The sequence below is a fragment of the Lepus europaeus genome, chromosome 14 (assembly GCF_033115175.1).
Source record: "Lepus europaeus isolate LE1 chromosome 14, mLepTim1.pri, whole genome shotgun sequence".
Taxonomy (NCBI): domain Eukaryota; kingdom Metazoa; phylum Chordata; class Mammalia; order Lagomorpha; family Leporidae; genus Lepus; species Lepus europaeus.
Window position 1 is genome coordinate 89,889,467 of NC_084840.1, and position 16,082 is coordinate 89,905,548.

At 49.0% G+C, this 16,082-nt stretch overlaps 1 protein-coding gene across 1 annotated transcript in view; it reads left to right on the forward strand.

Moving 5' to 3' along the window:
- MKX (mohawk homeobox) overlaps positions 1-15,167 on the forward strand; it is a 73,532-nt gene extending 58,365 nt beyond the window's left edge. The window contains exons 5-6 of the mRNA XM_062211452.1: positions 14,779-14,812; positions 14,919-15,167. Of these exons, the coding sequence (XP_062067436.1) occupies positions 14,779-14,812; positions 14,919-15,105 (221 nt within the window). The 3' untranslated portion in view covers positions 15,106-15,167. The remainder of the gene's footprint in view (positions 1-14,778; positions 14,813-14,918) is intronic.
- Positions 15,168-16,082: the final 915 nt, after the last annotated feature.

Below are 16,082 nucleotides of genomic sequence, written 5' to 3' on the forward strand. Positions count from 1 at the left end.
TTCCATCTGCTGGTTCACTCCTCAAATGGCTGCAACGGCCGGGGCTAGGTCAAGCCCAAGCGAGGAACCTGAAACTCCATTGGGGTCTCCCATGTGGATGGCAGGGCCCCAAGCACTTGGACCACCTTATTCTGCTTTCCCAGGCACATTAGCAGGGAGCTGGATGGGAAGTGGAGCAGCCAGAACTCAATCCGGCATCCACATGAGGTGCCAGCATTACGGGTGGTGGCTTACCTGGCGACACCACTATAAGAACCATCATGTTCCAAATTCAGATGAAAAGACAGGAATCGGGTCTGTATGCCATCAGAATCTAATAAACGCATGTGTAATAAGTAACTAGCAAAGAAACGTAATCAAATGCTGTCCTGTCACCCACCTGTGGCTTCTCGGCTGGAACCCGTTCTTGGAGGCAGGAACTCTACCTCTGGGAGCAGGGGCACGGGCCTAATTTCAGCCAGGGGACTTGGCTTTTCTTTCTCTGGACGCCTTGCGTCTGCTTGTTCTGGGGGTACATTCCAAAGAGTGCATCTTTCTAGCAGTATTTCTGGTTGGGGAGCAGTTACTTCACGTGCTTTGTTCGGAAGGCATCAGGAGAGACCCTGCAGATCAGGCTACCTTGGGACCTGCAGACCCAGCCTTCTTTGCACGGGCAGGGTGCCCCCTCGCCTCTGTGTGCATTTTCTCCTAACTCCTCCTCCCCTCAGCAGGAATCCTTAAGTTCACCCTCCTCCCTGTTAGGCTCGTGGTACTGCTACTGAGTTCAAAATTACAGAACCCCTGAAGATGGAATGCTGCTATGCCAAACAGTGTGGATTTCTTTGCTTTTGAAGATGTGTTTGTTCATTTGAAAGGCAGAGTTACAGAGAGATGTCTGGGAGAGACACAGAGAGATTCTGACCCCTGGTTTAATTGGCTACAATGGCAGGGGCTCTGCCAGGCCAAAGCTAGGAGCCAGGAGCTTCATCTTGGGTCTCCCATGTGGGTGGCAGAGGCCCAAGCACTTGGGCCATCTTCTGCTGCTTTCCTAGGTGCATTAGCAGGGAGCTGGATCGGAAGTGGAGCAGCTGGACTCCAATGGTGCTCATATAAGATGCAGATGTCACAGGCAGCGGCTGTGCCACAATGCCACTTCTCCCAAGTGCAGATTCAAGGTTCCAGTTTATTAAGAACACTGGAGGGACTTGCACTGTGGTGGCACAGAGGATAAAGCCGCCTCCAGTGCCAGCATCCCATATGGGCACTGGTTCAAGTCCCAGCTGCTCCACTTCCGATCCAGCTCTCTGCTATGGCCTGGGAAAGCAGTGGAAGATGGCCCGAGTTCCTGGGCCCCTGTACCCACGTGGGGGACCCGGAAGAGGCTCCTGGCTCCTAGCTTCGGATCGACCCAGCTTCGGCCATTGCGGCCATCTGGGTAGTGAACCAGCGGATGGAAGACCTCTCTCTCTGTCTGTCTCTCTCTGCCTCTAGTCCTCTGTGACTGTCTTTTAAATAAATAAATAAATCTTTAAAAAAAAAAAAAAAGAAACACTGGAGTGTATCTGAAATGTGGAAGATGCGGCGATAGTGTTCATTGTCTGTGTAAAATGCTTAAATCAAGACTTGCAGTGAACCGTGAGTAGAGAAACCGCCACTTGCTGTTCAGAAACAGCCAAGAGCTTGTGGAGGCCCTCTCTTTCTATCATGTCATATCGGGTGGTAATGCATCCAGACAGGTTTAACACCAAGAGCCCCTCCTAGTCTGCAGGGTCATTGATGGTAATTCAAGGCATCTGAACAGCGTGGCACTACCTCGAGCCAATGCAAAGATACACTGCAGTTCATGTATCAAAGGGAAGTTCAGAGATACTGAGGAGTCTGAAACTACAGGGATGGAGCCAGACTTCCCAGCCAACTCCTTGATGATTATAAATGCACAGTTTTTTTCCATTTGAAAGGCCTTTCTGCTGAGCGAGTCCTATCAGTACTCTGCAGCCTAACCCGTCGGCTGCATATTTATTAAACAAGTCAGCTTGGAGAAAGGCAGTGTAGCAGCTGTAGAATAGATCCCCGGAGGACCGGCCTTCGAGCTGTTGGAGAGCTTGGAGGGCGAACATCAATTGCAGGGGGTGAGGACACGATTAAGGTTTTGCTAAAAAGCAGACTTTATAAATGCATCCAGGCATTAGAACCCGGTGGACCAACTTGCGTTTAAAAAGGACTGCTTTGACCCCTCTCTCTGTGTCTCAAATGAAATGAAAATGAAGAAATACAAATGTCTAAAAATCCCAAACCTTGGGAGGCAGCAGACAATGCTCCGGTCATTGGGCCCCTGCCACCCACGTGGGAGACCTGGATGGAGTTCTGGGCTCCTGGCTTCAGCCTGGCCCAGCCTGGGCTATTGCAGGCACTGAGGCAGTGAACCAGTGGAGGGGAGATTCCTCTCTATCTCTCTATCTCTCTCTCTCATCTGTCTGCCTTTCAAATAAAATGAAAATAAATAAATAAGAGGAAGGAGTTGTTCTTTTTTCCAAAGATCTATTTATTTGAAAGAGCTACAGAAAGGGAGAGAGTCAGAGATATCTTTTTTTTTGGACAGGCAGAGTGGACAGTGAGAGAGAGAGAGACAGAGAGAAAGGTCTTCCTTTTGCCGTTGGTTCACCCTCCAATGGCCGCCACCGCTGGCGCACTGCGGCCGGCGCACCGTGCTGATCCGAAGGCAGGAGCCAGGTGCTTGAGCTGGCCTGGAAGAGGGGACAGAATCCGGCACCCCGACCAGGACTAGAACCCAGTGTGCCGGCACCGCAGGTGGAGGATTAGCCTATTGAGCCGCGGCGCTGGCCCAGAGATATCTTTTATCCACTGGTTCACTCCCTAGATGGTCACAAACCAGGTGCTTCATCCGGGTCTCCCACGTGTGTAGCAGGGGCCCAAGCATTTGAACCATCTTCCACTGCTTTTCCCAGGCCATAAGCAGGGAGCTGGATCAGAAGCACAGCAGCCTGAACACAAACTGAGCCCCATAAGGGAAGCCAGTGTCACAGGCATTGGCTTTTCCTGCTATGGCACAATGTAGGCCTCTGAAAAAGTTGCTTTTTTGTCTTTTTGTAGATTGACTTTTTATAAAGAAAGATTTTTAGTTTATTCATTTGAAATGCAGAGTTACAGGGAGAGAGGGAGGGGGAGAGAGAGAGAGAATCTTCCATCTGCTGGTTCACTTCCCAATCAACCACTACAGCCAGGGCTGGGTCAGGCCGAAGCCAGGAGACAAGAGCTCCATCCGGGTCTCTCACGTGGATGCAGGGGCCTGAGCACTTGAGCCATCCTCCGGTACTTTCCCAGGCCATTAGCAGAGAGCTGGGTGAGAAGTGGAGCAGCCGGGACTCTAACCGGCACCCATATGGGATGCCAGTGTTGCAGGCGGCAGCCTTACTGGCTATATACCACATCACCGGCACCTGAGGGAGTCGCTTTTAGGGTGACTATTTCTTGCTACACACAGGCACTCACAACAGTTACCTGTGCATAGCTAGGAAGTCATTTTCTGAGCTATTGTCTGGACATGGCGTTCATGGAAGAGATGTCTCCAGTGTTCCCCTTGAGAAAACGAGTAACGAAATCCAGGGGACCCTTCGGGCGGGCGGACAGTCCTTCCTGCTGTTCCAGAACTCTCTCTCTGCAGGTGGTGGCGGAACTTTAACCAGAGAGTCACCAGAAACGCAGTTTTGCTTTTGAAGGTGATAGATTTGGCACACTTCATCCATTCATCGGAGCCGATGAGCTTTGCCCAGAGTTAAAATATTTGGTCGCTACCTCTTGGTTATCATGTTATAGCTCCGATCCCTGAACAGTGCTAACTTCTCTGGTGACTGCATTCCAGCCCATTTTCTACATGTAGAAACATAGTGAGAGAGGAGGCTAATTTTTTTCTGTTTTTCTGTTCTTGAACAAGGACTTCTATGAGGCCACTTCAGTAAATTAGTGAAAGGATATAATTAAAAGATAAATTTAGTTTTTTCAAAAATGTTTGAATCCATGTGTAGTTTTCTTCTAATATGCATTTCCATGAACTTATCGGCCTTATTTATGTATTTGTGTGTTCTGGTTCACTCCCCAAGTGATTGCAATAGCGAAGGGCCGGGCCAGGCTGAAGCCAGGAGCCAGGAAGTCTACCTGGCTCTCCCACGGGGTGGCAGGGACTCAAGTACTTGAGCCATCACCTACTGCCCCACAGGGTGTGCGTCACCAGGGAGCTGGAGTCAGAAGCAGAGTCAGGACGCAAACCCAGGCATTCCAAGAAGCATCTTAACCACTGCACCAAACACCCGGCCCCGTGCACTTACAAGTGCCCTCGTAAAGTCTTGGTTATGTGTGCCCGGGCTGTCAGGTAAGCGTGTATGAGACACTGAGATGTGTGGTCCTGATTACTGGCCCAGGAGTCTGCTGCTCTTATCCCCTTGTTTGCACGCATCACAGCGCACAGAAGTGCAGCAGGGGCCAGTGCCTTGGGCACGCATGTAGTAGGTGGGAGAGCAGGTGTCCAGTTCTTGCACTGTGCTGCCTCTGTGACTCCCTGCAGACCACCGAGGTAGTCAGGCAAGGAGCCAGGAGCAGCCACTAGAGTACCGAGTGTTTCCAGACCCCCCCGGCTGGTCACCCGCCGCCGCTGTCTTCTCCATAGAGTGTGACTGCATTTTGATCTTCAAAGTGAGATTTCAGATGGAAAACTTAAGGCGAAGGGGACCGTGGAGCCTTGGAGATCACAGAGGAGCAATCATGGCAGAGAGGACCCAGCAGAATTAATTTGGCATCCAGAATATTTCATTTGCTTCCAGAAAAAGGTTGGACGCGAATTGAAACAGTATCACTGGGTGGTATTCTGTTTGTTCTGAGAAGTTACTTTTAACTTGCAAATCCCACTTCCTGCACCTCTGGCCCACCAGGCCCAGACAGAGGAGGGCGGAGTAGCTATGCCTTCTACCAGAACCCAGACACAACAGGGAATCCATCAGGAGCCACCAGCCTGAAGCCCCTGTGCTCTGCATCAGAAGGAAAAGCTAAAAAGGCTTAGGCTCCCTATAGGATAAGAGCCCAGTAGCACTGTTACAGGGAACTTTAAAGAGTTCACGGAAAACAGAATTATAATTTCGGTTAATTTTGATGCAAATTTTTTTTTTAAATTCCTGCATGCAAGTGGTCTCCAAAACATTCGCAGAAAATATGTACAAAGAAAAAAAATTATGTATGGGTTTCAAAATTTTTGCACTAAATTAACTTTTCTTTCCAGTTCTCCATGAGTTTGTTTTTTTTTTTTTAAGTGCCCATAGACAGATCTACAAGTGGCATTGGTTAGGTGTTGTTCTGTTGTTGTCATTCGTGGAAATATGCCCCGCTTTGGAAGCTCTGAGATGCCGGCACATGCCCGTCCTGACCAGGGAGTCACTCATGGTGCAAAGCAGAGGCATGCAGCATCTAGTTATTATTTTGCAGGACCTCATGGACACGAGGCACTGACAGGCAGCTGCGGGTGGGGCTGCTGTGGACCTAGGACAGGTGGGCGGCACCAGCCATCATGGGGTGGCTGGGAGCCCACCCGGAGAGGTTGCAGGGAGCAGGAGTTAGTCCTTGGCCAGATGGGGAAACAATGGCTGCAGGAAACACCAGCTTTGGTTTTTCTTCCAGCTCTGAAATAACTTTGCAAACCCCAGGATAAGTAATTTAGCTGGTATTTTGCAAAAGAGAAAGCAATTAGATCCATCCATGAAGACAACATGGGTTGCAGCTTATAGTTCTCACTATTTACAAATCTTCCCAGGTGCACGTTTGGCATAGCGGCTAAGACACTGCTTGGGATGCCTGCATTCCCATTTCTGAGTGCACGGGTTCAAGTCCCACCTCCGCTCCTGAGTCTAGCTTCCTGCTAATGCGTACCAGATGGAGTCCTTAGCTGAGTTAATTGCAGTTCTTGTCTTGCCTCGGGAGAATTCGGAGCAGACACAGATAAGGTACCAGAAGGAGGACAGGACTTAAAGAGAGCACACATTCAGACCGGGACGCTGCAGTCTTAGCCAGTGTTAGGGTCGTCCCCTTATCTGTCAAGGGTGGTGCCCTGATGGAACCTACAGATGAGGCTGATTTGGGGGCGGGGCTTCAGTGCAGTGGTGTCGTGGCCTCAGTGCATGATGGGGAGGTGCTAGCCCGCAGCCATGTTGGGTCAGCATGGAAGGGGGTGGGGTTTTAGCAGTGCAGGGCTGCAGCACGGAGACTGCTAACAGACTCTCAGCTCCTTTGCCCGCCCCAGCTCCCTGTCTCGGCGATGGCCCAAGTGCTTGGGCCCCTGCCTCCCATGTAGGAGGCCTGGATGGAGTCCTGGCTTCTGGCTTTGGCCTGGCCCGGCCCCAGAAGTTGTAGGCACTCGGGGAGTCAACCAGCCGATGGAAGGTTTCTGTCTATCTCTCTTTCAAATAAATAAAATACTTCTTGAGAAAATGTCCCACGCCCAGGCCTGTACTCTTGTGCACTGCACAGTCCCCCCGAGCTCACCTTGCAGCCCTGGCTGTCAAGTGCAACTCTCTGTGGTGGGCGGATGTCAGCACATGAGTGTCACAGGGCATTGAGCACCTGCCACTTAGGATGATTTCTCTTGGGCATCCCAAAGAGGGGGTGGTCACACACCTTTCCTTGAGGGGCCCACTTGGCAACAGCTCCCTAGGACTGTTTCCTAGCTCCCTGCTATGGCCATCAGGAGTAAATATTGGGAGATCACAGCTGCTAGGTAAGTGGCCCCTCTAAATCAAAGTGTGAGGGAGAGCACAAGAGCTTGCTTCTTAGGGGCCCTGTTCTGCAGTTTGGACAGGTTCCTTCGCATTATAGATTAAATCATATCAAGCAAAATGGTTTTTTTGTTTTGTATTTGTTTTTATCCCTGGGTTTGAAAATTCTACCAAAAGGGCTGGTATTGTGATGCGGTGGGTAAAGCCACCCCTTGCAATGCCAGCATCCCATGCACAAGTTTGAGTCCCAGCTGCTCCACTTCTGATCCAGCTCCCTGCTAATGTGCCTGGGAAAGCAGTAGAAGATGGCCCAAGTCCTTGGGCCCCTGCACCCACGTGAGAGATCTGGAAGAAGCTCCTGGGCCCTGGCTTCAGATAAGCCCAGCTCCGGCCCTTGTGGCCAATTGGGGAGTGAACCAGTGAATGGGAGACCTTTCTTTCTGTCTCTCCCTCTCTCTGTCTTTAACTCTACCTCTCAAATAAATAAATAAATAAATATTTAGAAAGAAAAACAGTTATCATTGCACAGGCTTCCAAAGTGAATCGTGAACCAGGTCTCGGCATAGTCATTGCGTGGCTCTGTCAGCGCAGAACTCTTAAGTACGGAATGCAGTGGTTAAAAGTAGCACCTTTGGACCAGGCATGGTGGTGCAATGAGTTAAGCTGCTGCTTGGGATGCCAGAATCCCATACCCAACTCCCTGGGTTCAAGCCTTTGCTACTCCACTTCCAGTCCAGCTCCCTGCTGATGCATATCCTGGGAGGCAGCAGGTGCTGGCTCAAGTCCTTGAGTCCTTACCACTTCACATAGGAGCTGGAGTTCCAGGCTCCTGGCACAGCCCTGGCTCTTGTGGCCATTAGGGGAGAGAGCCAAAGGTGGAGGATCTCTCTCTCTCTCTCTTTCTTTTTATGATTTATTTATTTATTTATTTGAAAGGCATGGTGACATAGGGAGAGAGGGAGAGACACAGAGATGTCTTCCATCCCTGGTTCACTCCCCAAAGAGCCACAAGGACCAGGATCCAGGAGCTTCACTTTAGGCCCCCATGTAGGTGGCAGGGGCCCAAGCTCTTGGAACACTGCTTCTCCCAGTCACATTAGTAGGGAGCTGGATTAGAAATGGAGCAGCCAGGACTTGAACCAGTGTCCATCTAGAATGCCGGCATTGCAAGCAGTGGTTTAACCCACTGTACTGCAGCACCCGCCCCGTCTTTCAAACAAGGAAAATTAAATAAACATTGGAAAAAAACAAAACAGCCTTTGGCTGTGAGCTGACCTGGAGCTCAGTCTCATAGGTCCTTCCCCTGCATCCCTTGCGACTTCCTGGGCCTAAGTGACAGTGTCACTGGTAGATATCTGTGAGCTGGCTGACAGAGTTACTGTGTGCATTTAACCAGATAACATTTGCAGACTTCTTGGCATAGCGCCTGGCACAAGAATAAGCATTCAATAAATGTTAGCAATTGCTATTTTTAAAGGCAGTCCCTCCAGAACACTTACCTTCCTCAATAGGCAGGTTTAAATTGGATGGAGCTGGATTTTGAATTCTTTGAAGCTGCTTCTATCTCATAGACAAAACCCATGTCACACCAGGGAAGGCCAAACAGTAGATGATTATCTTACCTCCGTCAGAGGATATGACCGGTGATGAAATTCAGTGAAAAAGTATGTTATACGTGTGCAGAGGAAACACCATTAAAACATTAACGTTTATTTATTTATTTGAAAGACGGGGAGAGAGGGAGAGAAAGAGAGAGAACCAGAGCATCTATCCACTGGTTCACTCCCCAAATGACAACAGCAGTCAGGGTGGAGCCAGGGCCAAAGCCAGGAAGCTAGAATTCCAACTGGGTCTCCCATGTGAGTGGCAGGGGCCCAAGGACTTGATCCATGATTTGTTGCTTTCCAAGCACATTAGCAGGAAGCTGGATCTGAAGTGGAGTGGGCAGGACTCCAGTCAGGCGCTCCTATATGGGTCGCAAGCATCCCAAGCCGCTGCTTAACCAGCTGCACCGTAACACCCACCCTAAATATGTGCAATGCTTGTTCCAAAGGCCCTAAATCCAAGGATAATCTTAGTTATCCCTAAATTCCTTTCACTTTCTATTACACACGTTTCTGATCATTTTCTGCAGTGCATCTGTGTTGTTCTCTTACTAGAGAAAAACAGATGCTCTGTTGAAAAGGGAAGAAACGTGAGGTCACACTGGAACCAGTCTAGGGGGCTGGGGGAGGGGAAACAAAGCCGGGCCTCCTCTGTTGGGGCCGTCTAAGCAGGTGTGTCTGTGATTGCCCATGTTCATGGGAAACACTTCCTAGGAGAAAATAAGGCATGGATTTCAATTTGGTTTTGTTTGTTTGTTTGTTTGTTTGTTTGTTTTTTTGCACCAAAATAAATTTCTCTTTTCATTTCATTTCCCACAAACTTTTCCAAGTCCCCTCTTGGGGAAGGCGACAGTGAGAGTGGCAATGGCCTGGTTCTGCAGTGAGGTTTTGTGCCACCCCACTCAGCGGAGTCCCTGTCTTTGCCTTAGCCGTCTCATGTATGTGAATGACTCTAGGCACCGGCCTTGCCTTCTAAGATCTGAAGCCCACTGCGCTCGACTGTGCACGCCGGCCGTCACCTGGAAGCCACCCGCGGAGCAGTGTCCAGGCATTGGGTCCTGGCCTACCTTGATCACTGTCACAGCTCACAGGTTTTTCATTTCTTTGCATAGGCAGTAGGCCAGTCTGGTGGCTGGGATGAATACCGTCAGCCTCCGTGTCTCCATGGTTTGTACAGCATCTCCACGCATCCTCCAGTCTGCTACATCCACTGGTTCACTCCTCAGATGGTTGAGTTGGTAGGGCCAGGCCAGGCCGAAGCCGGGAGCCTGGAATTCCATCCGGGTCTCCCATGTGGGTACAAGAGCCCAAGCACTTGGGCCATCTACTGCTGCTTTCCCAGGCCATAGCAGGGAGCTGGATTGGAAGTGGAGCAGCCGGGACTTGAACCGGTGCCCATATGGGCTGCTGGCATCACAGGTGGTGGCTTAACCCGGGGCCCCTGGTTTTCCCCTAATGTTTCCAGTCTGCAGGTGGTCGAATCAGAGCTGTGAATGCAGAGGCAGACTGTACCTCTCTTTTTCCTCCTGGGGCTACGGTGCCTGAGGGACCTCCATCCCTTGTCCTCTTTCTATTTTAATTTAAAAAAATATACACAACATGATTTTCAGATTATTTCGCTTAAAAAAATTACTCGTACTCTTAATCTTACTTAACTGTGTTTACATTTCATGTGATGCGAGTAGTTTTTAGAGAAAGGCTTAAAACATTTCTAATTTTCGGGTTTATTGATTAAATTTGAAAAGAAAAAAGCTCTCAGAGAATGGAATTTGGCCCTATTTTGGTCTCTCTTTAGGCCACAGATATTATATATCAGATGTTGTGTGCTCCTGAATTGCATTTATCAAAATTGGAAGAACATTTCATCCACACAGCTCTGGGCTGCTCTCTTTGCAAGTTGCAACAGAACTGGGTTTTCAGTATAATTGTTTCTCCACTTAACTTTATAAGAAAACACATGTCCAAACTGAGGGTAGCCCCATTGTCAGTTTCAACATGGTTTGGGTTTTTACAGTGTCCAAGATTTCCCTAACTCCGCACTTTTTTTTGGGGGGGGGGGATCTTAAAACACACTCTGTTGGCTGGTTCAGTGCTTTGTTCCTGCCAACCAGTTGCTTTTTATGGTAATTGCCAGAGGAGCTGGTTTTTGGAAGCTTAGAATCTAAAAACGTATGGCAGCCCAGCCAAGCTACTTTGCAGCCACGTAGGGGGCAGTCGGGTTGAGCCCTGTGTGTGCTATGAACTGCACGCAGGAGCCAGCGCTGGCTGCCCGGTGCCCTCTTGTGCACAGCATTCAGAATCCTTCTGCTGTCACATTGTGGTGCCACTGGGTGCCACATCTGGAGGGGAGCAGGCTGCAGACCTCCTGTTGGCCATGAGTAGCCAGAGGCATGAGCCCCATGACTGCTGGGTGATGGAGAATGATAAACACACCTGATCCTTAAATATTGAGCGTGGCCTGCAAAGAAACAGCACAGTGGAAGCAGGTTAAGAGCCAGTGAGTTGTTACTAAGAAGAAAAACAGCACAGGAAGAAGGCATGGCAGCATTCTATGCAACCATTTCGTAAAATGAGTATATTGTCAGTTTTTTCCGAGTTCTCTGCGAACAGTATCAATTCTCTAAAATAACTGGGACATTTTCCCAGATGTCCTTTGAGCATCACAGGAAAACAGTGCCCCAAACTATCAGATCTTTGGAGCGCTCGCTTTCCTACAAATCGCACACACACACAAGGGCTCCTCTGTGCTGTCTGCCTTTTGCTGCTGCCTCTGGGAAGTGACAGCACGGCAGGAGGTGACTCTCCGATGGGTGATATCCTGGAGTGACACCAGCAGCCCACCAGTATGGGGGCTAGCAGACAGACTACCCAGAAAATATGGAATTGGAGTCAGCTTTTCCTTGTGGGTCTGAAGTCTCTGACATGGCGTTTTGTTACTTGCCCCTTCAGCAATGACTATTCATAAGGGAGTAAAATGTTGCTTCGGGTTACTTTTTTGGGAAGCTTTTCCTCTTGTTCCTGGCAAGGAACCTAACTTGTATCTAAGGACAAAGGAGGCGCCCATCCTCCAGCAGTAAGGAATGACCCCGCCGCGTACATTGTTACAAGTCACAAAACTGAGGAATACCCACCCAAGCCGGAGTTGGGCTTTTACACTTCAAAGGTATTTTCCTGGGCACCAGAATGGGAATCACCTCCACCCAGAAGCAAGCAGAACCTTTAATTTCCCAGTTGGCTGCAGTAAACGGGTTTCTCTCCCCGTGGAACAAGTTCAAGGAGTCAACCACAGGCACAGTCAGCCCCATCCAGGCCTTGCTGGGGCTGCAAGGCGTGCAAGGTCACTTCTCACATGCACTTGACAAGCCCTCCCGCCCCGTGAGTGTACACAGGGACTGCAGGCAGGCGCTGTTGGCATTGCTGTGTCCCTGGAGCTGGTTGCATGCACTGTGTGTTCGGGGGGCTCCCTTCAGTGCAGTTACCCCTCTGAGGTTGAGCGTCAGTTTATATGTTTTTTTTTTCCCCCTACATTGTGTTACGTGATTTCCTTAATGTCATTTAATGTGTATAAAACTTGGCTGGGGCTGGCGCTGTGGCATAGTGGGTAAAGCTGCTGTCTGCAGTGCCAGCATCCCGTATGGGTGCCAGTTCGAGTCCCGGCTGCTCCACTTCCAATCCAGCTCTCTGCTGTGGCCTAGGAAAGCAGTAGAAGGTGGCCCAAGTCCTTGGGCCCCTGCACCCACAAGGGAAGACCCGGAGGAAGCTCCTGGCGCCTGCTTTGGACCGGCACTGCTCCGGCCGTTGCAGCCAATTGGGGAGTGAACCAGCGGATGGAAGACCTCTCTCTCTGTCTCTCTCTACCTCTCCTTCTCTCTGTGTGTACCTCTTTCAAATAAATAAATAAATCTAAAAAAAAAAAAAAAAGAAACTTGGCTCTCTTTTTGCCAAGCCTTTCCATTGGGCAAATATCTCCATAGCCTATTGCTTCACTTTGGCAATGGAATTGTTGCAATTTGCAGGCAACTTTTTTTTCCCCCCTCTCTTTCTCTGTAAAGTGTCCAATGATGCTGGCTTTGCTTCCCAACTTGTTCTCTGTCCTGGTAGCACCTTGTCCCTGTCATTCCTGGGTGTAAAGACTGATATAGATGACAGTACTCAACAAGGAATGACTTAGCTAGCCACGGTCAAGGCCATGGATACACAATAAGTTAAAACGCAAAAGTACTTAGCACACAGCCGGGCATAGAGGAAGTGCTTTGTAAGGGCTGCCAGAGTTCTGGGAACAAAGTTATCGCCTTATCCTCTGACAGAGTACTTTTATATTTCCATAATCACCAGAAGCAGCGGAGGTAACCACGCACGCTGGTCCGGAAGGGGCCAGAGTGGGCATCAGTAAACACTGATGCAAACACTCACTGGTTCTCCGTGTTTTTCCTAAAGTTCCCTGGATCCCTCGAAGAAAAGATTGTGGAAAGAGCTCGCAGTGCCCGGTTATTGTCTCACGGTCTACACTGCAAGCCTCCACTCGGGATAGCTTAGCAGGCTTTCCTGTCCTCGTCTACACGGGCCTGTAACGATTTTCTCTGTAATGACTATCTCTTCCCTGGAAGACAGGACCCTGGTTGCATTGTATGAGAGGGTCTTCAGAAAGACCCTGGAAGCCTGGAATCAGAAGATAAGTTTATTCTGGTGCAAAAAAGAAAAAAAAAGTCCTGCATAGATTCCACCTCCACCCCCACCCCGAGCTGCACAGATTTGACTGGAACCTTCTCGAGTGCTCTGGGCCTGTGATCACACTGACATTTCTCTCCTCCTGGTTTGATCATTCTGTGACTCTTGGAGCCCAGCTCAGAAGGTGCTGTCTATGCTGCTTGGCTAGCCCTGTGCACAGCGGAGGAAAAGCTTGGGTTGGGAGAGCAAAAGGAAGGCGGAAGGAGTGAGGGAGGAAAAGATAATTTTTCCAAAGGGCATGACTGGAGACGTGGTATTTTCTGTGCTTCCCCAGGGGAGGCACAGTGCCTCCTTCACTCCTCGCCAAAGGTCACTGCTGTGTGGATGATCACAGTGATGGTGGCAGGGACCTAACCCCTGGCTGGCTTTGGAGTCTGCCAGCCCTACCCCTTCTTGGATTACATGGGTAGTCAGTCCCTCTCACCCCTACACATCTTTCTTTCCGGTGTGTCCCTAGCTGTTTCTCCCATCAAATTCTCTAGGACGAAAGAGCTACCCAAAGGAATCTAACACAGATTAAGATCTTGCTTCCAGGGCTGGCTGGAGTTCAGCCCAGTGTTTAAGACTCCTCTTGGGATGCCTATGTCCCACGTTGGGGTGCCTGGTTCAAGTCCTGGTGTGGCTCTGGATTCCAGCTTCCTGCTAATAGTGTGCACCCTAGGGGCCGACACTGTGGCATAGCAGGTAAAGTTGCCGCCTGCAGTGGTGGCATCCCATATGGGCTCCAGTTTGAGTCCCGGCTGCTCCTCTTCCCATCCAGCTCTCAGCTATGGCCTGGCTCAGCCCTAGTTGTTGGCAGGCATTTGGGGAGTGAGCAGCAGATGGGAGATCTCTCTCTATCTCTTTCTCTTTGCATTTCAAGGAAATCTTTGGAAATATAGGTTTTTTTTTGTTTTTGTTTTTTTTTTTTTTTTTTTTTTTTTTTTTGGTTGTAAAAGAAAAAAGAGAACCTGTTTTCATCTTTCTCTTTATGTGGCTTTGGGAGAGGTTTGTCTTCAGGGTGTAGAAGGAGTTGGTAATGCGTCTTCCACTGCACCTGTTGCAGCAGCGAGTTGCGGGCGGGGCTGGGGTAGGGGAAGCAGTGGGGAGCTGGGGAGCCTGAAGACTGCTCCCCAGCTCTCTCCTACCCCAGGAACCCTGCATTGCTGGCAGACAGGGCCACCTGCTCCACCTGCTAACTGACCCAGTGGAGCGGTTTGCCAGTGCTTTCTCTGAAACGAAGGGATAGTTCCCATGGCATCTGGAGCCAGAGCCACCCGAGATGTTCTAGAAACGCAATTGCTTTGTAGTAGAGCAAACTGGAGTCCCAGACCCCGGGGAGCTTCGCCATCTGCCCAGAACCACGCAGCAGGTGAGTGGTCCCACAAGGCAGAGCCCAGCATCTTTTCCTTGTACTGTTCGCCTCTTGTTTACAACAGCAGGATTTCTCATAGCAAACGAACCTCAGGTTTTTGACTGTCTACGAAAGCTACGCGCCATTCTCTGTTGTCCATTCTTGTCTTCCTCCTGCTTCTTAGCAGAAAAAAATCTGTCAATATAAAATGCCTTCTCTTTGTTTAAAAAAAAAAAAAAGCAGTTATCCACCGTTTGTCCTAATGCGCATTTATTCCTGGTCATTACTAGTGCAACTATTGAGATGAAAACCAAGAAAATAAAAAACAAAAAAGTAATTGAATATTTGCTTCCCTTCACAGACACTCCAGAAAATGGATCCAACAAGGGTGACGGGTGAGACAAATTGTTTTCCTTTGCCATTTGTGCTTTGCAAGGATGACATTCTTGGTGCCAGCCGCAGGGAATCTGATGGTTTTCTCTCCGTTCTGCTTAAATCCAGCGCAGCTAACAAAACGCGGCCGAGCAAGGACGACACGTATTGGAAGGAGATCAATGCAGCCATGGCTCTCACAAACCTGGCCCAAGGGAAGGACACTCTGCAAGGGACCGCCAGCTGCATCATCCAGAAGTCATCCCATATAGCGGAAGTCAAGACGGTCAGGGTCCCCCTGGTGCCGCAGTTCTAAGGGCTTGTCACTCTCAGATCCTATCCCTGCCTTCTCTGCCGTCCTTGTCCTTAAGAGCCGAAGCTGGGGTGCAAATGACTCTCTTGCAAACCTCTTCCTCTTTTTAATTACCCTAAGTATATCATTTAGTTGCTTCTATAAAAGACATATAAATTATAAAAAAAACCTCATTTTAATCGAAAGTATTAACTTATTTTATGTTACTCAAACTATGCATAAAACGCCTGTCTTACCATTACAGTAAGTGCCTTATTTCCCGAAAGTCAGCACCAACGTGGGCAGAGTGGGGCGGTTGTGTCTCACATGCCAGCCCCAGATGGTCGTTAGGCTGCATGCATCAAGCCGAGACGGACCTAACTCTTCCAGGACTGGAACCAGAGTTGCTAGAAGCCCTGCAAGCATATTCAGTAGTGCCCACGTTGGAACTTGGAAATCGGTGCAGCCCACATGAAATGCTCTTTCCAGAAGATTTCGACACTGCGTCTTTCACAGTGACAGTGAGAATTTTATGCACACGTCCTTAGCCTGCAGATCTGATCTATCGCAAACTTCCACAGTGCGGGGGCACTGCGAGCCGCATAATGTGTGTATTTAAAAGTTGATTCCTTCAAATGAATTTAAAACTGCAGTGAATATGTGGTGACCAGCAACCCTGTTTTTAAGCACAATGTCCAGTAGAATTGATTTGGATTTTCACTTTCTCAAGTTTGGCTGAAGTTTAAAAAAAAAAAAAAAAAAACAAAAACTCAAAAGTTTTCATTAGAAAAAGAGTTTACTTTTAAAACTTGTAATGTTGTTTGCATTAAGAGTTCAGTATTTTTTTCTGAGAAGAGAAAGCTGTTTTTCATATGGAATGACTAAAAACTTTTTTTGTTTGGTTCATTTCAAATTATAATTGCTGGTGGACGATTTGTATTGCAATGAGAACAAGACAATGAAAGAAATGTATCTATGCGAATAGTACATATACATGCATA